The sequence below is a fragment of the Phascolarctos cinereus genome, unplaced genomic scaffold (genome assembly GCF_003287225.1).
Source record: "Phascolarctos cinereus isolate Bilbo 61053 unplaced genomic scaffold, phaCin_HiC Scaffold_4;HRSCAF=312, whole genome shotgun sequence".
Lineage (NCBI taxonomy): Eukaryota > Metazoa > Chordata > Mammalia > Diprotodontia > Phascolarctidae > Phascolarctos > Phascolarctos cinereus.
The window spans coordinates 203,140,254-203,163,352 of NW_027555847.1; the positions used below are offsets into that span (position 1 = coordinate 203,140,254).

The 23,099-nt window shown below is 37.9% G+C and overlaps 1 protein-coding gene across 1 annotated transcript in view; it reads right to left on the reverse strand.

The window, feature by feature from the left end:
• Positions 1–23,099, reverse strand: part of SNX30 (sorting nexin family member 30) — a 190,196-nt gene that overhangs the window by 94,144 nt on the left and 72,953 nt on the right. The window contains exon 2 of the mRNA XM_020972423.2: positions 7,338–7,529. Coding sequence (XP_020828082.1) covers positions 7,338–7,529 — 192 coding nt within the window. The remainder of the gene's footprint in view (positions 1–7,337; positions 7,530–23,099) is intronic.

The window sequence follows — 23,099 nt, forward strand, 5'->3', positions numbered from 1 at the left end:
AAAGAGATAAAGGACTCATATGTACAAAAATATTCATAGCAGTATTTTTTTCTTGAGGGGAAGAACTGGAATTAAGGTGGTGCCCATCAATTGGAGAAAAGCTAAATAAATCAAACAGAAGTAATGGAATTTTATTGTTCTGTAAGAAACAACAAAATATTATGGATTTGGATAACCTTGGGAAGACATATGAATTAATGAAGTGGGCAGAACCAATAGAACATTTTATACAATAACCAAAACATTATAAAGAAAAAACAATTTTGAAAGACCTAAGAGCACAAATCAATGAAATAACCAATTACCTATCCAGAGGACTTATGAAAAAGCATGTTTGTTACCCACAGTGATATGACAAAGAGGTGAGGGACTTGAGGGCAAGTTGAGATGTAGATTTTTGGACATCCCCAGGGGTGGGTTTGTTTTTCTCGTCTTTTAATTTGTTACAAAGGAAAGTTTGTTTTATTTTTATTGGTGGAGTGGAAGAACAAGAACTTGGGAGGGAAAAGGACTAACAGTAAGAATACCCCCCAAAAATGAAGAAAAGAACATTTGGGCATCTTTTTTTTTAAATACTCAAAGAAAATAGAAGGCTCAGAAGGAGGCACAGATTAAAAGAAGAGCTTTGAAATTCACATATTTCACCTATTAAATTCTTTCTATAAATGCAAGCTGAACATAATAGTGATCTGCAGTTTCATGTCCAACTTTCTTTTTACATACACACACGTATCATACACACGTATGCACACACACAATTTTGATCAAGTATTGAATAACAACAAATTTCAGTTTAAAAATAAATTCCATGCCAGATTTTGGTTGGGGGAGGTGTTACAAGGAACAGGCTAATTTTGAATCAAGAAGGTCCAATTCTGCCCCCACTATGGACTGTTTTGGCTAGAGGAAAGGGAGGTTGCATATTTGTCACACTTCCCATTATGAAGAGTTAGCAGGTCACAGAGTGCAAATAAAAATTACAATATTGCTAAGGATGGCTAAACTGGCAATCTCCTAAAACCTGAGATAATCTCTACTTGCTAGAATGCTCATTTTCCCCTGTTCACTTTTTTCCTGGCATCATAGGCATCAGCATCTCCTGTTCCAAACAAGCTCATGATTATGAAGCAACAACACTCTGCTCACATTAAACTGCCCACAATCCCTAGTTTTATACAAACAAGGCAAAGCAGAGAAGGTTTCAGTTGGAAAGCCTTTTGACAGTCAAGCAACGGATTGAGTGAACTCTTCCCATATTTCTGGGTTCAGTTGCAAAGGCAACACACAAAGGCAAGCACTGATTACTATATTATAGCATGCTGATCTTGCTCCTATCTTCCAGATTGTCCTTTAAACTGAGACACTTCAAAGTAGTGTGTGTGTGTGTGTGTGTGTGTGTGTGTGTGTGTGTGTGTGTGTTGAGGTGGGGGGGCAGAGTGGAAGGAAAGGAACGTACGAACTTAGTTATGAAAAATTTCAAAACTTGGTGATTCCAATCTCTCCTCAAAGGTAAGTGACCTCAATCACTGAAATAAAAAGCTTGTGCCCAGCTCTATTCTTGCTCCTACACCATTCTGAAAATGCCTTCCCAAGAGAATTCTTAGTAAATTATACTAAGGCCTTTAGGTGTATAGAGAACAAATCTAGAACTGAATTTCCCACAGACATCTCAAACCCAGCACAGCCAGCACAGAACTCATCAGCTCCCTTCCCCACAAAGGGCACAACCATTATCTTAGCCACCTCGGATTGAAACCTCAGTATAATCTTCAACTCCTTACTCACACTTACGCCATATATTTAATTTTGTCATTTCTACCTTTGCAACATCATTTGTGTACATCCTTTTCTCTCCACTTACACAGCCACCACCTTGATGCAGACCACCATCATCTTTTCTCATGACCTACTAGAGTCCAGGAGAAAGTCTTCTAATTAGTCTCCTTGCCTCAAGCCTCTCTCTCCCCACTTCAATCCATCATCTGTTCTGCTGCCAAAAATGATTTTCCTAAAGCACAGGTTTGACTATGTGACTCCCTATTCATCAAACTCCAGTGGCTGCCTGTAACCTGCAGGATGTCAGAATGGAGAATGTGAAATCCTCCATTTGGCTTTTAAAGCCTTTCACTGCCTCACTCCTTTCTAGCTTTCCTATTTTTTTGCTCCCAGATCTCCATAAGCTTTTCCATCTAGCTACCAGCTGTTACTTGCATAAAATATTCCATCTCCTAACTCTTTAACTTCGCAATGGTTATAGATTCAAGAAATATGATGAAGGAAAAAATGACTTGACTGAGGAAATGGAAAGGGTGATGGAAAACGACAGTAAAAAGGAAAGTGACACTAACATCAAGATGGAAATTCAGTTTGCCTTTATTCACGTTGGCTTTGAGGTGGTAAAGATGTCTTCAAAGTGGAGATATCCAGCAGAAAGCTGAGAAAGAGGACTAGATAGACGTCAGGTGAAAGGTTTTACTAATTCATCATTTCCTGTTGTACAAAATGGCACCACCCTCATCTGGAGTGAGAGAGATCAATGGAAAAAAATGGCATGGTGTGAATTTGTGTAACTGAGTAAAAATAGAATGAGAAGGAATATGCATTTTCAGAGGAAAGTCACAGGTCAGAGGACTCACTTGGGAGGGGGTCAGGAATTGAAGGAAGGAAACTTTGTCAAATCAGCAAGATAAACCACTGATCTTACACCGTACCACCTTATTCAAGAACTGTTTATAGCACAAAGTGACTACCTATGAAGGAAAGAGGTTTTATATTCCATCAAACATAGCAAAAAAAAACCCAACACAAAAAAACTTGTCTACTCTTTAAAAAGATGTACCATCAACATAACCTCCAGCAAAGTCTTACTCTGATAGTTTATCACAGGACACAGATGACCTTGGGCTATTACATGTCATGCTATCAGAGCACAGTTCTGCCAGATCCTACCTCAAGCTAAAAACTTCCTGAACAAGGATCCACCTCACTGAAATTCAGAGCTGTAATAATAACCACAATATTGGCCGCGAGGTTACTGATTATTTTGATTACAGCCACTCAAGAGGTAAAAAGGGCTCCATTTAAATGACGGGTAAAAGATAGAAATAGAGACTGTTCCTGTGGCTATATCACCGTGGGAAACTCCCAGGTGAGGAAATTCCCTCTACTAATACAGGACAGCAGCCCCTTTTCAATTTACAATCATTGAAAGTTATCTAAAAATGTTGAGAGGTCAAGTGATTTGCCAGGGTCACACAGCCAACAGGTATCAGAGGAAGGATTTTCTGGTTCCAAGGCTGGCTCTCTATCCATTATTCTACAATACCTCTCAGTTATTTGGTTAACAAACTATAATTAGTGATCCTAGAGATTTGGAGAAATGTATGTAAGCTTCACACAGAGGAACTGGACATCAGTTGCAAACATAAGGACATAACTGCAATTCGACAAATTTAAGATCTGGAAAGTATCTTAGAGATTTAGTCCAGCCCCTGAACTTTTCTTATGAGGGAATCATGGCATAGATAAAGTGTCTTGTCCAGGGTCATATATCAAGTAAATGACAGATTTAGGCCTAGAACTCAAGTTTCTTGGCTCTGATGCCAGTAATCTTCCCGCTATGCTATGCTGACTGTCACTAAAGATAAAGTATTATGATCTGGAAAAAAAGCATTCTGAAATATTTCATTCTGGGAGGGCAGAACCAAGATGGGAGAGAAAAGACAGGGACTCACTAGCCTGAGCTCTCCCAAATTCCCCTCCAAATGGAAGTGGCAAAATCCATAAAAGGATGGGATGAAACAATTTTCCAGCCCAAGACAACCTAGAAGGTCAGCAGGAAAGGTCTGTCACACTGACATGAAAGTGGACAGTAGGCTTTGAGGGCCACTGAAATCAGTAGCAAGGGCTTCAGGAGCTCTCACCCACACATGATAAATGGTCAGACAAGTGGTCAGAAGGAAATTACAGAGGTCCCTTTGCTCGCACTGGTTGCAGGACCCTGTTTCACTGCCCATATTCAAATCCATATCTCAGCTCTGGGTCTCAGTCCCAGGGCTGGGAGGAGCACTAGCACACCAGAGCTTGTAGCAGAGACCCTGGTCATGGTACAAGGGCAGAAAAGAGTGCAGGTGATAGCTCAAAGACCAGAACACAGCTAGGAGAATAGTAAACACACCTCTCCTTAGATCCATACTAAGATTCCATACTACCTTGGAAAAACTGAAAACTTACAGACCTCCAGAACTAGTTCTGAAAACAGTTGCACATAAAACCTGAAACTTGGGATAATGCCCCCTCCATCCCAGGAACAGAGCCCAACTTTAACATCAGGCAGTTTTCAGATGAAGTAGTCAAATCTATCTATAGTCATATGAAAAAATGTCCTAAATCATCATCATTAATTAGAAAAATGCAAATTAAAACAACTCTGAGCGAAGCCAAGATGGTGGAGTAACAGCAGTGACTTGCTTGAGCTCTCCCCCAAGCCCCTCTAAATAACTGTAAAAAATGACTCTAAACAAATTCTAGAGCAACAGAACTCACAAAAACATAGAGTGAAACAAATTTCTAGCCCAAGACAACCTGGATGGCTGATTGGAAAGTTCTGTTGCGCCAGGCTGGGAGAGGAGTGCAGTTCAGCATAGGCCACACCACAAGGCCCAGCAAACCCGGAGCAGGCCTCAGGAGACTGAATCAAGGGGAGCCGTGGCAGTTTCCAGACTTCTCAAAATGCCAAAGACAACTCAGAAGGTCAGCAGAAAAGGTCTGTTGGACCTGGGTGAGAGAAGCTTGGTCCAGTCCTGGCCCTAGTCCCAGCCCCAGGGTGGCAGCCACAGCAACAGTGTCTGCTTCCAGAGGTCACAGCCCACAGACAGTGGGGGGATCAAGTGGCTGATCAGAGAGGGACTGCAGGGATCTCTTTGCTGGTGCTGAGGCAGGATTGTCTTGCTTTGCCTGCACTTGGATCTGGATTGCAGTACTAGATGGTAGTCTTATGGCAAGGAGGAGCCCTGGCATGGTAGAGCTTGTGGCCATGGTGAGAAGGAAATCCTCCTCACCGTTCCAAACCAGAAAAGAGTGCTTGTGGTCACTCATAGACCAGAGCACAAGCCAGGAAAGGAGTAAACACCTCTCCTTTCATCGCACCACCTTGGAAGAACTGAAAATTTATAGGTCCCTAGGAATACCTCTGAAAACAGCTGCACAAAACCCCTGAAGCTTGGGACAGTACACCTTCTTCACTGCAAGCAGACCCCTATCTCAACAAAGAGTTTAAAAGTCAAGTAACTGGCTGGGAACATGAATAAACAATGTAAAAAAAAACTCAGCCTATAGAATCTTACTTTGGTGACAAAGAAGATCAAAACATACAACCAGAAGACGACAACAAAGTCAAAGCTCCTACATCCAAAGTCTCCAAGAAAAATATGAATTGTTCTCAGGCTGTGAAAGAGTCCAAAAAGGATTTTGAAAATCAAGTGAGAGAAGTAGAGAAAAAATTGGAAAGAGAAATGAGAGTGATACAAGAAAATAATGAAAAATGAGTCAACAGCTTGCAAAGGAGACCCCCCAAAAAAATACTGATGAAAACAACTCCAGGGTAATACTTCATACCTATCAGATTGGCTAATATGACAGAAAAGGAAAATGGCAAATGTTGGAGAGTATGTGGGAAAATCAAGACATCAATGCATCTTGGCGGAGTTGTGAAGTGAATTAACCATTCTGGAGAGCAATTTTTAGAACTATGCCCAAAGAGCTATAAAACCATGCATAACCTTTGACACAGCAATATCACTACTGGGTCTGTATCCCAAAGAGATAAAAAAGAAAAGGACCTATGTGCACAAAAATATTTATAGCAGCTCTTTTACTGGCAGCAAAGAATTAGAAATTCCCCATCAATTGGGGAATGGCTATTCAAATTGTGGTATATGATTCTAATGGAATATTATTGTGCTATAAGAAATGATGCGCAGGATGACTTCAGAAAAACCTGGAAAGACATACATGAACTGATGCAGAGTGAAGTGAGTTGCACCAGAAGAACACTGTACATACAGCAATACTGTGGGATGATCGACTGTGAATGACTTAGCTATTCTCAGCAATAGAATGACCCAAGACAATTCTGAAGGACTTAAGATGAAAAATGTTATCTATCTCCAGAGAAAGAACTGATGGAGTCTGAATGCAGATCAAAGCATACTTTTTTTTTACTTTTATTTTTTGGGAGTTTTTTTTGGTGAGGAAGAGAGTTGTATTTTCTTTCACAACATGACTAATATGTTCTGCATGACTGCATATATATAACCTATAAAAATTGCTTGCTTTCTCAAGGAGTGGGGAGGGGAGGGACAAGATTTGGAATTCAAAATTTTAAAAAGTGAGCATTAAAATTGTTTTTACATGTAATTAGGAAAAAATAAAATATTAAAAAGAAAAAAAATTTCATTCCTAATGTCTCTTCCTCTGTACAAATGGACACACAGCAAAGTAAGCAGAACCAAGAAGGTAATTTACCTCATGAGCACAATAATGTAAAGGTAAACAATACTGAAGGACTTTCAGTACTCTGAGCAATACAATGACCAATCATAACTTAAGAGGATTGAAGCTTAAGGGATGTCTCTTGCCTCTCACATAGATGGCAGATTAGAAGTAAAAAATGAAGCATATGTTCTCAGATATGGCTAAGACATTTATCATTGGGAAGTTACAAGGAAAGAAGTCATTGGGAAATTACAAGGATGTACAAAATAAATTTACAATTTAATCTTTTTTATATTCCTGTCATTTTTCAATGATTCCTCCCCTACCCCCCCTACCATCCTGCCAGCCCCTAAGGCAATAGAAAACAAATACAGTCAAGCAAAACAAATATCAATAAAATATTCTTTTAAACAAACAAAAAAACCCCTTTCCCCATTATTTTCTTTCATTGCAAGACAACACTTTAGGGATTTCATAGATCCCATATGGGACCTAGGAGGTCATTTAGTCCAATACTCTCACACATAGGGAAACTGATGCCCAGGAAGGTTAAGGGACAAGCAGCAAGTGGCAGGGTCAAGATTAAACCCTTACAGGTCCTTAACCTGAAATCCAGCATTTCTTCCACTGAACCACATTGCCTATTCCTTTTTAATGGAACATAGAGAGTCTTTCACTCCTAAATACCCATGTAGTTCATCTTAAACCATCCTAATCAAATAAATATTAAATTAACTCTGTAAAAAAGTGGTTCAGCTTTGTAACAGATGGCTTTCTGAGTAGGCAGGGCCACCATTTTCCAAGGAACTTTTCCCTATCGTTATTAAACTACTAAGTCCTACCTTTGTAGTGACCCTATATGTGATGTAGGTCTCCATCGTACAGACGTGTTTCTTGGGATCATCAACGGCGACAAATAGGTCTCTGGTCTCGCCATCAAGATCATCATCCAGCTGAAGCCTGTTGAGAAGCGAAGATGAAGAGGCTGGGCTGGAAGTGCCTGCTGGAGTTCCACCATTAGGTAAACTGAGGTCCTAAAAAGAGAAAAGAGATAAACTGCTTTAAAAAAAAACACAAAAAGAGAATAAACTCCTAATGAAATAAACCCTGTATAATGTTGGTTTTGTTTTGAACAGACCCTTTATAATTTTAATTTTATCACGTCACTGTTTTGTTACATCAAGGGAACAAAACCACCATACGCTTGAAGGAAGTAAGACTGCATATAAAGATAAGCAACGCTGTGAACTCAAAGGGAAAAGTTTCTTTCTGATTCCTGTAGAGACGACTACAGTGCTCTTTCAACAAAAATCAACTCGCCAAATGATTTTTCCTCCACCTATTAAAGGGGAGCCGGATGCAACCATAAACCTGAACTCAGGGATGAATTTCATGACTTTTACCCTCACAAGAACCCCTGACATTCTGAGCTAATAAGGATCCTTTTAACCACATACTCTGGGGATCTCCCACCCCTCCTTTCCTACCTAGAACACAATGCTGCCTCATGCCAGGTAAGAGATGACACAGAAAACCCAATGATATGTCTTTAAGAATTAAAAAGACACGGGAAAAAAATCCACATACCAAGAATGCAAGAAGACTAGAAAAAAGAAAAGAAAAACTATAATATTCAGATAGAGGGGGAAAAATTTAGCCACGAAATTTGCAGTATACTTAAACCACAACGTTGGCTTAGTAATTTTTATGGAACATTTGTGTTTATACACACATACACAAACACACACTCACACACCACCATCACTAGCTAGAAAAGGGCTAAGCCTTTTAAAAACGATTCATCTTAGTACAAGCATTTCCTCATACCTCACTGCCTAGGCAACTGGGCAAGAAGAAAGCATCATCTATAGAATCCCAAGAAAATTTTCATTTTTTACCACCAAGGGAAAACTTCAGAAGTTATCTATCACTTATGCTTTTTAAAATCCACGTCAGAAACTAGAGCAGTAGGCAGTACTTCTTTCAGAGAGGGCAACCACCACAAACCACACCCAATACAATTAGCCTTTAAAGGGAAGGTGAGGGGAGGGGAAGGTGAGAGTGGAACACCACCCTATGGATACTTCCAAAATGAAAAGGTGCTGCTAAGTGTAGAGGGGAAGCACAGCAGTGAAGAGGAAGAAGAAACTCATGCTGACCCATCTGATATTTTACTATTTTAATTAATTATTCTTGCTAAAGAGACTGCAAAGTTTTGCTCTTGTTTATTTCTGTGCTTTGTTGATTATGAAAAAGCACTAAAATTCATAAAACAAATCATTAACTTAAATCTAAGTGTCCACTAGTCCTCCCCTCCTTACATCAAAATCACTGAAAATGATCTTGGAAAATCTCAGAAGATTTAACAGCAGAAATAACCCTGTTCAATGACCATCTGATCATAAACCTCATGGGAAGCATAAAACGTGTGCAGGAGCACCTGAGAAAACTCAGATGGACCAAGTGTTAAGCTCAGAGTTGAAGAGGAAAAAAGAAGAATAGGCCAGAATGCCTCCAGTAAACTACAAAACTCCTTCAATGATCCCACTTCCTATAAAAGCAAAAGTTCCTTTTAAAAAAATACCAAAATGCTGCCAGTCTTGCTGAGTAGCAGGAAGACCTGGAATATAGTTAAGTGTCTGACAAATTAAAAATTGGTATCACAAATAAAGAAGTGAGGAGGTACATGGTAGGTATAAGTAAAGGGTGACGTAAAACTAATAAGGAACTCTGAAGAACAAGAATAAGAGATGTCATTAGGGAACTGTGGAATAGGAAAAGAAGATGGACTAGTTATATGGTTGAAGATAAGGAACAAGGTGCAGTGATGGGATGACATGGACAAGGTGCTCAGGCATGCATAGCTTTCAATCATCATTGATGAAGAGAATTTTCAAATCAACAAGATGAGAAATCTATCTGAGTTTTGCTTATTGTTACTAAAGAGGTGATAAAACTGTTGTTTCTACATTGCTAGAACATCTCAATGCTTTTGTCAGCACCCTTTAAATTCAGCATTCTAGACAAAGCCCTAATTGTTCTGCTCTAGTTACAGCTCTGTCAGCAAACAGGTAGGCCCACTAAATAAAGACTTCCCAAAAATTTAGAAAAAGAGATTAAGTTCAAATGTATCGCCTAAAGTCACAGATTGAGTTTATAAATCAGTTTTACCAATTTCCTGAGGGGAGTGGAGAAGACAGATGCCAGGGAAGGGTCAGGGAACGAGCCATCTGGCCTTATGGATTCAGACAGTAGGACTCACATAAGCTTCAAGTTAATGGCTTTCCTAAATCCTAGGGTTTTTTTTTAAAAATAACAAAGCAAATAGACTATGCTTTATTACAGTACTTTACAACTCAGATAAAGGTAGGAAGAGAAGCCAGTATTATTGTTTTGTAATATTTCTTCCATATACCTGAGAGGGGAAAAATCCTTTGGACTTTGGCAATTCTAAGGGAACAAAATGGAACTATCCTGAGATTTTCTAACCAAAATCCTTCAACTATGTATTCCAGACCAAAAGCCACCCTTTCTCCTCACCACAACCAAAAAGCCTTCTAAGCAAAGGTTCAGCCTCCATACCTAAAAAAAAAAAAAAAGAAAAACCAGTACAAGTGACTAGCTAACCATTACCTTTGAAGGTTTGAGTGAGAACCTCCTCAAAGCTCCTTGCTTTTGAGAGACCACACTGCTCCACTCTCCAAAAACATTTTCTAAAAATATGGTCACAAGACAAAAACAAGTAAATAAACAAATGAAAACCCAAAAGTATATTTTCCAAAGTCAAGAAAACTGAGGAGATCTAAGAGTTGGATCATTGGACTGGGTGTCATATGACTAAAGGAAGCAGGAATCTTCTACTTGCTGGGATCTTATTGTATTTACTTATACCTGTAATACCTACGTGGGTAGATATCCAAGTTCTGACAGGTGGTGGCAGTGCTTGTATAGTGAATGGACTTTCCACAAACTACTCTGTATCTGCTCTTTTGCCCGATTTCAACTCCACTGAACAAGATACTTCTGTGCCAGGTACCCCCTCCACTTCCCCTTGTTTGTGCTGCCTCCTTTTTAATATTGTTTCTCCCTCATTAGATTGTGAGCTCCTTAAAGATAGGGACTGGCATACAGCAGGCATATAATAAATGTTCAGTAGATTGGACTGGAATGTCAGAATCACAGCATTAGAGATGGAAAGGACCTTTAAAGTAATTTAGTATAGTCCTATTTTACAAATTAGTAAACTGAGGCCCACAGAAGGAAGTAACTTGCCCAGGAGTTTCCTTGCAGGGGCACATAGTAACATCCAATAAATAACTTTTAAAAATGACAAATGAATTAAACTTTATCCTCCTTTATTCTTCAAATTTGCTTGTAATGATTTTACTAAAGGCATCACTTCTATATTGTAGCAAACAGTAGTGGCAGCAGTAGTAGTAACAGTAGTAGTAGCAGCAGCAGCAGCATAAGTAATAGCTAACATTTACACAGCACTTACTATGTGTCAGGCACTTTACAATTATTATCTCATTTGATCCTCACAACAATCCCAGGAGGTAGGTGCTTTTATTATCCTCATTTTACAGATAAGGAAACTGAGGCAAACAGAGGTTCAGTGACTTGCCCAGAGTCACACAGTAAATGTCTAAGGATAAATTTGAAATCGGGTCTTTCTGACTTCAGGCCCAGCACTTTATCTACCATGCCACCTACCTGCTCCTAAATAGAGGGGAAGAGGAAGAGATAGATTAGGAAAGGCTTCCTGTAGGAGACAGCATCTGAGCTACGCTTGAAAGGATAAGTAAGAATTCATCAGGTCAAGAGGAGAAAAGATAGTGGTCCAGGCACTGGAAACGGTAAAGGCTCTAAGGCAGAACAACATGGTACCTAAGTGTAGTCCAGTGTGGAAAGGGGTAACAAAATAAGACCAGAAAGAATGGCTGGAGCAAAATTATTGAGGGCCTTGAATATCAGACACAAGGAATTTGAATTTTACTCCTATGATGGGAAATCACCAAAGATTTTTAAGGAGAGGAATGACAAGACTGGCACAGCAAAGAAAGTTGATTCTGGTACTATACAGCATAAATTGAAGGTGGGGGAAATACAAGTTAAACATCTGTTAAGAGATTACTACTAAGCCAAAGAATTTGAAGGAAAAAAAAATCAGCTCTCAGAAGAACAATTGCTCAAGACAGAAATTCTGAAGAGGACAACATTGTCAACAAACCCACATCTGCAACAACAAAAGGGAATATGAACTGGTCTGAAGCCCAAAAACCCTTCTTAGAAGAGCTCAAGAAGGATTTTAATAGTCAAATGAGAGAGGTAGAAGAGTCCCTCAAAAATACAATTGGCCAACTGGAAAAAAAATACACTGAAGAAAACAAGTCCCTAAAAAACACAATTGTCCAGTTGAAGAAGGAAGGACAAAAACTAACAGAAGAGTACTGAAGAAACAAGTCCCTAAAAACACAATTGGCCAGTTGAAGAAGGAAGTACAAAAACTAACAGAAGAAAACAATCTGTTAAAAACTAGAACTGGACAAATGGAAACTAATGTCTCTATGAGAGAGCAAGAATCAGTCAAACAGAAACAAAAAAATGAAAAAATAGATGAAAATGTAAAATACCTCATCAGTAAAACAACCGACCTGGAAAATCGACTCAGGAGAGACAATTTAAAAATTATTGGACTACCTGAAAATCATGATGAAAAAAGAGCCTGGACAGTATCTTTCAGGAAATCATAAAGGAAAACTGCCCAGAAGTCCTAGAACCAGAAGGGAAAATAACCATAGAAAGAATCCACCATCACCACCTGAAAGAGATCCCAAATTGACAACCAAGGAATATAATAGCAAAATTCCAAAATTACCAGATGAAAGAGAAGGTGCTGCAAGCAGCCAGAAAGAAAAATTTAAATATCATGGAACCACAGTCAGGATTACACAGGACCTTGCAGCTTCTACATTAAAAGACCGCAGGGCATGGAACATGATATTCCATAAGGCAAAGGAGCTTGGAATGCAGCCAAGGATCAATTACCCAGCAAAAATGAATGTCATATTTCAAGGGAGGAGGTAGATATTCAAGAAATAGGAGACTTCCAAACTTTCCTGATAAAAAGACCAGAGCTCAACAAAAAATTTGATCTTCAAGTACAGGACTCAAGAAGGACTTAAAAAGGTAAATGGGACAGAAGGATACAATGTTGTTAATGGGGGGGGGCTGTTTAAACCCCTACAAGGGAATATGAGACTTGCAACCCTTGAGAACTGTATTGTTATTACACCTTGTTAAAGGAGTATAAGTAAAGAGGTGGATATTAGTTGACTTTGATGTATTGATAAAAAAAATCTAATCAAGTGGGTTAAATGGATCCAAATAAGTGGATCAATCTGATCTTAGAAAATGTACTGAGAAAGGAGGAGGCAGACAAGGGTAAATTACATTACAGGAAAAGACACAAAATCCTATTACAGCAGAGGGAAAGAAGGGAGGGGGCATTGTTTGAACCTTACTCTCATCAGATTTGGCTCAAGAAGGGCATAATATAATCAGTTAGGTATAGAAATCTAACTTGCCCTATAGGCAGTAGGAGGGAAAAGGGGAAAGAAAAGGGAGGGGGAAAGAAAGAGGGGGAAAGGGAGGGAAGAAGCAGTAAGACTAAAGGGGAAGAAAAGGGAAAGGGATAATAAAAGGGGAAGGGACTGAAGGAGGCGGTGGTCAAAAGCAAAACACTAGTGAAGGGGGAAAGGAAAAAGGAGAAAGAAAAGCATAAATGGGGGGAAAGGATGGAGAAAAAGACACAGATAGTAATCATAACTGTGAATGTGAATGGGATGAACTCTCCCATAAAACGGAAAGGATTGCAGAATGGATTAAAAACCATAATCCTACAATATGTTGTTTACAGGAAACACATTTGAAAAAGAGTGACACATACAGGGTAAAGGTAAAAGGCTGGAGCAGAATATATTATGCTCAGCTGAAGTAAAAAAGCAGGGGTAGCAATCCTGATCTCAGACAAAGCAAAAGCAAAAATAGATCTAATCAAAAGAGATAAGGAAGGAAACTACATCCTGCTAAAAGGCACCATAGACAATGAAGTAATATCATTACTAAACATATATGCACCAAATGGTATAGCATCCAAATTCTTACAGGAGAAGTTCAGGGAGTTACAGGAAGAAATAGACAGCAAAACTATACTAGTGGGGGACCTGAACCTCCCCCTCTCGCACTAGATAAGTCTAACCACAAAATAAACAAGAAAGAAGTTAAGGAGGTGAATAGAACATTAGAAAAGTTAGGTATGATAGACCTCTGGAGAAAACTGAATGGGGATAGAAAGGAATATACTTTTTTCTCTCAGTACATGGCACATACACAAAAATTGACCATGTACTAGGGCATAAAAACCTCACAATCCAATGCAGAAAGGCAGAAATATTAAATGCATCCTTTTCAGATCATGATGCAATAAAAATTATATGTAATAAAGGGCCATGGAAAGATAGACTAAAAAATAATTGGAAACTAAATAATCTAATCCTAAAAAATGATTGGGTCAAACAACAAATCATAGAAACAATCAATAATTTCATTCAAGAGAATGACAATAATGAGACAACATACCAAAACCTATGGGATGCAGAAAGCAGTTCTTAGGGGAAGTTTTATATCTCTAAATGCTTACATAAATAAAATAGAAAAAGAGGAGATTAATGAATTGGGCATACAACTAAAAAAACTAGAAAAAGAACAAATTAAAAATCCTCAACTAAACACCAAATTAGAAATATTGAAAACCAAAGGAAAAATTAATAAAATTGAAATTAAGAAAACTATTGAACTAACAAAACTAAAAGCTGGTTTTAGGGAAAAAAAACAATAAAACAGATAAGCCTTTGACTAATTTAATTAAAAAAAAAGAAGAAAACCAAATTACTAGTATCAAGAATGAAAAGGGTGAAGCTACCACCAAGGAAGAGGAAATTAAAACAATAATTAGGAATTATTTTGCCCAACTATATGCCAACAAATTTGACAATCTTAGTGAAATGGATACATATTTACAAAAATATAAATTGCCCAGATTAACCGAAGAGGAAGTAAAATACTTAAATAACCCCATCTCAGAAAAAGAAATTGAACAAGCCATTGATGAACTCCCTAGGAAAAAATCTCCAGGGCCAGATGGATTTACATGTGAATTCTATCAAACATTTAAAGAACAATTAATTCCAATACTATATAGACTATTTGGGAAAATAGGTGAAGAAGGAGTCTTACCAAATTCTTTTTATGATACAAATATGGTGTTGATACCTAAACCAGGAAGAGTCAAAATAGAGAAAGAAAATTATAGACCAATTTCTCTAATGAATATAGATGCAAAAATTTTAAACAAAATACTAGCAAGTAGATTGCAGCAACTTATCACAAGAATAATACACTATGACCAGGTAGGATTTATACCAGGAATGCAGGGTTGGTTCAATATTAGGAAAACTATCAGCATCATTGAGCATATCAACACAAAACCAACAGAAACCACATGATCATCTCAATAGATGCAGAAAAAGCTTTTGATAAAATACAACACCCATTCCTATTAAAAACACTAGAAAGCATAGGTATAAATGGAGTCTTCCTTAAAATAATAAATAGCATTATCTAAAACCTTCAGCAAGCATTATATGTAATGGGGACAGGCTAGAAGCATTTCCAATAAGATCGGGGTGAAACAAGGATGTCCATTATCACCACTGTTATTCAATATTGTACTGGAAACCTTAGCTTTAGCAATAAGAGAAGAAAAAGAAATTGAAGGCATTAGAATAGGCAAAGAAGAAACAAAGCTATCACTCTTTGCAGATGACATGATGATATACTTAGAGAATCCTAGAGAATCAAGTAAAAAACTACTTGAAATAATAAACAACTTTAGCAAAGTTGCAGGCTATAAAATAAACCCACATAAATCATCAGCATTTCTATATATTACCAACAAAGCCCAACAGCAAGAGATAGAAAGAGAAATCCCATTTAAACTTACTGTAGACATTATAAAATATTTAGGAGTCTACCTCCGAAACAAACCCAGGAACTCTATGAACACAATTACAAAACACTTTTCACACAAATAAAATCAGATCTAAATAATTGGAAAAACATCAGTTGCTCATGGGTAGGCTGAGCTAATATAATAAAAATGACAATCCTACCTAAGCTAATTTACTTATTCAGTGCCATACCAATCAAACTACCAAAAAATTATTTTATAGAGTTAGAAAAAATAACAAGATTCATTTGGAAAAACAAAAGGTCCAGAATATCAAAGGAACTAATGAAAAGAAATGCAGGGGAAGGTGGCCTAGCAATTCCAGATCTTAAATTGTATTATAAAGCAGCAATCATCAAAACTGCTTGGTACTGGCTAAGAAATAGGGAGGTGGATCAGTGGAATAGGTTAAATATGCAAGACACAGTAGTCAATGACTATAGTAATCTATTATTTGATAAACCCAAAGACCCCAGCTTCTGGGATAAGAACCCACTCTTTGAAAAAAACTGCTGGGAAAACTGGAAAAGAGTATGGCAGAAACTAGGCATAGACCCAAATCTCACACCATATACCAAAATAAAGTCAAAATGGGTTCATGACTTAGATATAAAGGCTGATACCATAAGTAAACTGGGAGAACAAGGAATAGTTTACCTATCAGATCTATGGAGAACAGAAGAATTCATGACCAAACAGGAGATAGAGAACATTATGAAAAGCAAAATGGATAATTTTGATTACATTAAATTGAAAAGTTTTTGCACAAACAAAGCCAATGCAACTAAGATTAGAAGGAAGGTAGAAAATTGGGAAAGAATTTTTACAACCAGTCTCTCTGATAAAGGCCTCATTTCTAAAATATATAGAGAATTAAGACAAATTTATAAGAACACAAGCCATTCCCCAATTGATAAATGGTTCAAAGGATATGAACAGACAGTTCTCAGATGAAGAAATTAAAGCCATCTATAGTCATATGAAAAAATGCTCTAAATCATTATTGATTAGAGAAATGCAAATCAAAACAACTCTGAGGTACCACATCACACCTATCAGATTGGCCAACATGACAAAACAGGAAAATGATAAATGTTGGAAGATGTGGGAAAATTGGAACACTAATACATTGTTGGTGGAGTTGTGAAATGATCCAACCATTTTGGAGAACAATTTGGAACTATGCCCAAAGGGCTACAAAAATGTGCATACCCTTTGATCCAGCAATAGCACTTCTAGGGCTATATCCCAAAGAGATCAAACAAATGGGAAAAGGACCCACATGTACAAAAATATTCATAGCAGCTCTTTTTGTGGTGGCAAAGAATTGGAAATTGAGAGGATGCCCATCAATTGGGGAATGGCTGAGCAAGTTGTGGTATATGAATGTAATGGAATACTATTGTGCTATAAGAAATGATGAACAGGCTGACTTCAGAAAAACCTGGAAAGACTTATATGATCTGATGCTGAGTGAAGTGAGCAGAACCAAGAGGACTTTGTACACAATAACAGCCACTATGCAATGACTAAGATTGTTAAACTGAACCCTTCTCAGCATTACAAGGATCTAAGACATCTCCAGAGGCCTGGATGGAAAATGCTGTCCACATCCAAAGAAAGAACTATGGAAGTCGAATCGCTATCACTTATTTTTACCTTCTGTTGAGTTTTGTTTCATCTTTCTGATGGTTCCTCCTATTGGTTTTAATTTTTACTTACAACTTCACTAATGTGAAAATATGTTTAATGGGTATGTAAATGTAAAGCCTATATCAGATTGTGCCATCTTGGGGAGGGTGGGGGGGAGGAAGGGGGAGAAAAATTTTCAACTCAAAAGCATATGGAAGTGATTGTCGATAAATCAAAATAAATTAATAAAATTTAAAAAAACTTTATGAAAAAATGGGACAAGAATCAAATGGATGAGAGGGAATAGATGTGATGTGTGCTGCACTGGTGAAGTCAATAAACATTTATTCAGTGCCTATTATGTGCCAACTACAACCACATACATCCATGAGATCCCAGTTCCATTGAAGTACTGAAATATGGCAGACAAAAAAAAAAAGTATCCAAAAAAAAAAAAAGAAAGAAAGTGGGCAGCTAGGTGGCGCAGTGGATAGAGTGCTGGCCCTGAAGTCAGGAGTACCTGAGTTCAAATCCAGCTTCAGACCAAACACTTGACACTTACTAGCTGTGTGACCCTGGGCAAGTCACTTAACCCCAATCGCCTAAAAAAAAAGTTTCAAAGAAATATGGCAGAAAAAAGGCTTGTTCTGTGAGTAAAAAAGGTGTTGAATTGTTGTTAAATGTCATTGAAAACTTCATCACTAATAGAGATGTGAAGAGATAAGCCAGCGACTTGTGGAAGAGACTGTTTGACTCTTGTCCTCTTCTTTTTATTATATGCTAGGTGGACCAGCTCTGAAAAGCATTACCTTATCTAAAACAAAACATGCACAAGCCAGCTTCAAACAATTGTCAACACTCATCTGGACTTCTTTTTAATTCTATCTTCCATTACTAAATCACATTTATTCCATAATGTTAGACTCAAGCCAGATGAAATCCCATGACAAAAGAATTGAATGAGTCCAAATTGATCTCTTAAGTGGGTCAATAGAAACTTAACTGAAATGGATTGGGGATTTTATCAAACTTGATGCAATGGAACACTAATAAGATCACTTCCAATTCTCACAAATACAACTAAATTTTCGGCACAAATTGATCTGATTACCAAGGATGAATGGTAAAAATAATTAAAAAAAAAAGAACAATTGCTAACTATTAACAATCATACATAAGAGAGCATTCAATAGCTAATAAGAAAAAAGCCAGTCAAAACAACAGAGGTTTCTTGACACCCAGCAGACTGGCAAAAGGGATAATAGATGTAAACAGTCAATGTTAGTAAGGCTGTAAATAGACTAAGACACTATTGGTAGAACTGTGAAATTGGTCCAAAAGCAATTTAGAATGATGCTTAACAAGTAATGGAAATCTCCATATCCTTTGATCCAGGGAACCCCCTGTGCCCCAGTTAGGCATTTACCCTATGGAAGTCAAACTCAAACTTCTCACATACAACAAAATATTCATAGTAACACTTTCTGTAGTAGCAAAGGACTGGGAACAAAGTATACACCTATGGATTAGGGAACAGCAAATCAACTTGTGCCACATGAATCTAAGTGAGATATTATTGAGCTATAAAAAACTAATGATATGAAAAGTTCAAAACTAAAAAAATGAAGTAGTCAGGAAAAAATTTAAAATGACGAAAATGTAAACAGGAAGTATAACAACAACCAAGAAACAACAACTGTACACCATATAATTATGGTGTACAAGTTTAGAGTTGGAGAAAAAAAAATGAGAAAATGTACGTCCCTTCCTTCTTTGCAGAGGTGGGAGACTATGAGTCTATAATATAAGCTATTTTGCCAGATATAGCTGATATGCTGTTTAGTTTTGCTTAATTGCTTCCTCTCCCAATCCTCTGTAGCAAATGGATAGTTTCCCCAAAAAGGGAAGGAAGGGTTTATATGGAAATGAAAACTATGTAAAAAAAGATAAATAAAAAATGTTAAAGACAGACATTGTTACTCTTTCTCTTCCTCTGATTCTTTTGATTCCTTTGGGTTCTTTGCCCCTCTGATTCTTTTGCCTATAAGCATTCTAGCTTTCTCCTTCCCCACATCCTCCTATTTCGTACCCTCAAACCACATGAAAGTTTTTTTAAAACAAATTTTAAAAATTAGCCCTTGGAGAAGTAGAGGAATACTCGTGTAGAATGTTTCTTATCAGATGCAATGATAATGTTCGTTGGTTTTGTTCAAATATGTTTTTCCTCCTTTATTACAAGGGAAGGGAAGGCTTAGTACATAGAAGGGTGGCATATTTAAATATGACTAAAGTAAAAAACAAGAGTCATCAAAAATGCTTTTTAAAAAAAATAGCCTTGCTCAGCCCTAGTTAGATGAAAACTTTTATTTCACTGTTTTATCTTTATACACTTGCCTTTCTTACATTTCCTTCAACTGAGTGATAAAAAAGATTCTTTATGTAACAAACTATTCATAGATGCAGAATTAGCAAGTTTTTAAAAAAGGTTTCAAAAAAGTGGGTTCCCACCAAGTGAGCAATTACTGAACACAGCATATGAATATACTGGAATAATATCACCCTCTAAAAAATGATGGAGTAGCCATGCGGCTCAGTGGATAAAGTGCTGGGCCTGGAATCAGGTAGATCTAAGTTCAAATTCAGCCTCAGACACCTACCTTCTATGTGCTTAATTCGCTGGAGAAGGAAATGGCAAAGCCTTCCAGTATCTTTGCCAAGAAATACCATGGGGTTACAAAGAGTCAGCCATGACCGAATAACTGAACAACAACAAAGAAAGGATGAATGAAGAATTCTAAGAAACACAGAAAGACTTTTATGATTTAATAATATTTAAGTGCTACCATTTATATAATAATGCTCTATGATTGGTGGTTTACATTTATAATTTCATTTTATCTTTTCAACAATCTTGTGAAATAAACTATTTTTATTCCCATTTTAAATGTGGAAAAACTGAAGCAGACAAAACTTAAGTGACTTGCCCAGGACCACACAGCTAGGCAGTATCTGAGGCAGGATTTTTTACTCAGGTTTTTCTGACTTTAAGTTCAGCACTCCATATACTATATGTAGTATAGCTGCTTCTAACTCATACAGAGGAAAAAGAACAGAAATAAGAGAATGATATATAAAATGACTCATAGTAACTTAAACAACACAAACGCTTCCAACCTCGGATTCACTGCAATAACCAATCTTGGTCTCAGATTAGAAACAGGGACTGGGATAGAGTCAAGTCTCAGAAGACAAAACTGAGCCCCTTCTTAGAAATGTATAGCCTTAGAGACTTGCATAGCACAATGCTCTCCAAACTTTTAAGTAACATATGTCTATCAGTAAACATTTTGTAGCATGTACCCTCAATATGTGTATATTTAGGTATATATTATATATGTACTATTATACTAATAATTATGTCCATTATAAAAATTATACAAAAATAGAACATAAAAGAAGATGAGATAAAGAAGAAATAATACTTGAGCCAAGAATCAACAGGAAAACACCCGGAGTTTACTGAGTAGGATGGTAACATGGTCAGATCTCTGCTTCAGGAAAATCACTTTGGCAGATACGTGGAAGACAGACTGGACTGGGGAGAGATTTGAGGAAGGAGGGAGACCCCTTAGGAGGCTGCTAGGTAGTACAGTGGAGAGAGCACTTGGCCAGGAGTCAGAAAGATTTAAGTTCAAATTCAGTCTCTTACTAACTGGGACACTGGGCAAGTCACTTAACCTCTCCTCTGTTTGCCTAAGTTTCCTCAACTGTAAAATGGAGATAATAACTGCATCTACCTCTCAAGATTGCTATGAGTATCAAACGAAATAATATTTGCAAAGCATTTAGCACAGTACCTTGCACATAACAGCAGCTATATAATTGCTTATTTCCTTCTCCCCTTCCCCTTCCCCTACTGCAATAGTCCAGTTGAAAGGTGATGAGGACCTGACAACAGCGAGGTGTATGGGCAGAGAGAATGGAAGAGGTGTGGAGGTAAGAATGGCAATATATAGCAAATGACTGGATATGCGGGTTGAGAAGAAATGGGGAGTCTTAGATAAACAACACCAAGGCTGTGAACCTAGGTGATTGAAAAAATGGTATCCTCAACAGAAATAAAGAAGTCTAGAAAAGGAATGAATATGACAGATATAGATAATGTAATGATATTGTCAACAGAGATCATAACTCATTCATGGCTGCTCATCCTATGACTCTGTCCCACCCAAGTAAAAAAATCAAGGAATCAGAACTATTAGTCATTTGTCACCGTCCACACTTTCAGAGGTACCTACCAGAGGCATATCAGGCAGCTAGGTGGCATTGTTGATACAGTGCAAGGCCAGAGTCAGGAAGACTCATCTTTCCGAGCTCAGATCTGGCCTCAGACACTTAATAGCAGTGTGACCCTGGGCAACTCACTTAGCTGTTTGCTTCAGTTTCCTCATCCACAGAATGAGCAGGAGAAGGAAATGGTAAACCACTCCAGTATCTTTGCCAAGAAAACCCCAAAAGGGGCCACAAAGACTGAAAAATAACTGAACAACCAGAGGCATAAAGGGTTGTGAGGGGTATAGGGAAAATTTCCCAGTGACACCTACATAGCTGCTGCTATGGTTACCAGGTAGTGGTTACATTATAAATGCCCTGAGGGACCTAGAAGAGGTTGAAATCTTGGGACCAGGAGCAGGAAGGGGCAAAGTAGGAGTGAATTGGGGAAGATAAAGATAGATGAGGGTGTACTGGAGACATGCTCCAAAACTGGCTACCTCAGGGGCAGTGTGATGCAACCAATCTTCTTGCCTTCTGAGTGGTTGATTATACCAAAGCCCTTGGGGTCAGACTACATGTCCTCCCTCCCCCCTTTAAAACCAGTGGCCTACGAAAGAGATCAAACAAATGGGAAAAGGACCCACATGTACAAAAATATTCATAGCAGCTCTTTTTGTGGTGGCAAAGAATGGGAAATTGAGAGGATGCCCATCAATTGGGGAATGGCTGAGCAAGTTGTGGTATATGAATGTAATGGAATACTATTGTTCTATAAGAAATGATGAACAGGCTGACTTCAGAAAAACCTGGGAAGACTTATATGGTCTGATGCTGAGTGAAGTGAGCAGAACCAAGAGGACTTTGTATACAATAGCAGCCACGTTATGCAATGACTAAGAATGTTTAACTTGAACCCTTCTCAGCATTATGAGGATCTAAGACATCTCCAGAGGCCTCGGGATGGAAAATGCTGTCCACATCCAAAGAAAGAACTATGGAAGTCGAATCGTTCTCACTTATTTTTACCTTCAGTTGAGTTTTGTTTCATCTTTCTGATGGTTCCTTCTATTGGTTTTAATTTTTACTTACAACTTCACTAATGTGAAAATATGTTTAATGGGTATGTAAATGTAAAGCTATATCATATTGTGTGCCATCTTGGGGAGGGTGGGGGGGAGGAAGGGGGAGAAAAATTTTCAACTCAAAAGCATATGGAAAAAAATTTTTTTTAAATAAAAAAAGAAAGAAAAAAAAGAAAAACAAACAAAAAAAACCCCCAGTGGCCTAGATTTGTCACACATATTCCAGAGAAAAGAGAAGGAAACACGCCTCCTTCATCTCAACAGAGAGGTGGGGGCCTACGAGTATGCAATGTTTGTTGTACATTCCTCCCTACTCAATTTGCTACCTCATTCTACACAACAGCTGTTCCATTCTCTTCTCTCAAGTCCTTCATGGCACTCCCTTCTCTTACCCTCACAGCTCAGGCTCCAGGAGATATTTCACTGTCCCACAAGCTCTCTCTTCTCTCCTCCTCCCCATGTCACATCACTCAGATATCTTCACTACTGTCTCCATCACTCTGGTCTTAGATGAAGAGATGGCTCTTCTGTTTAGTTAAGGCCAG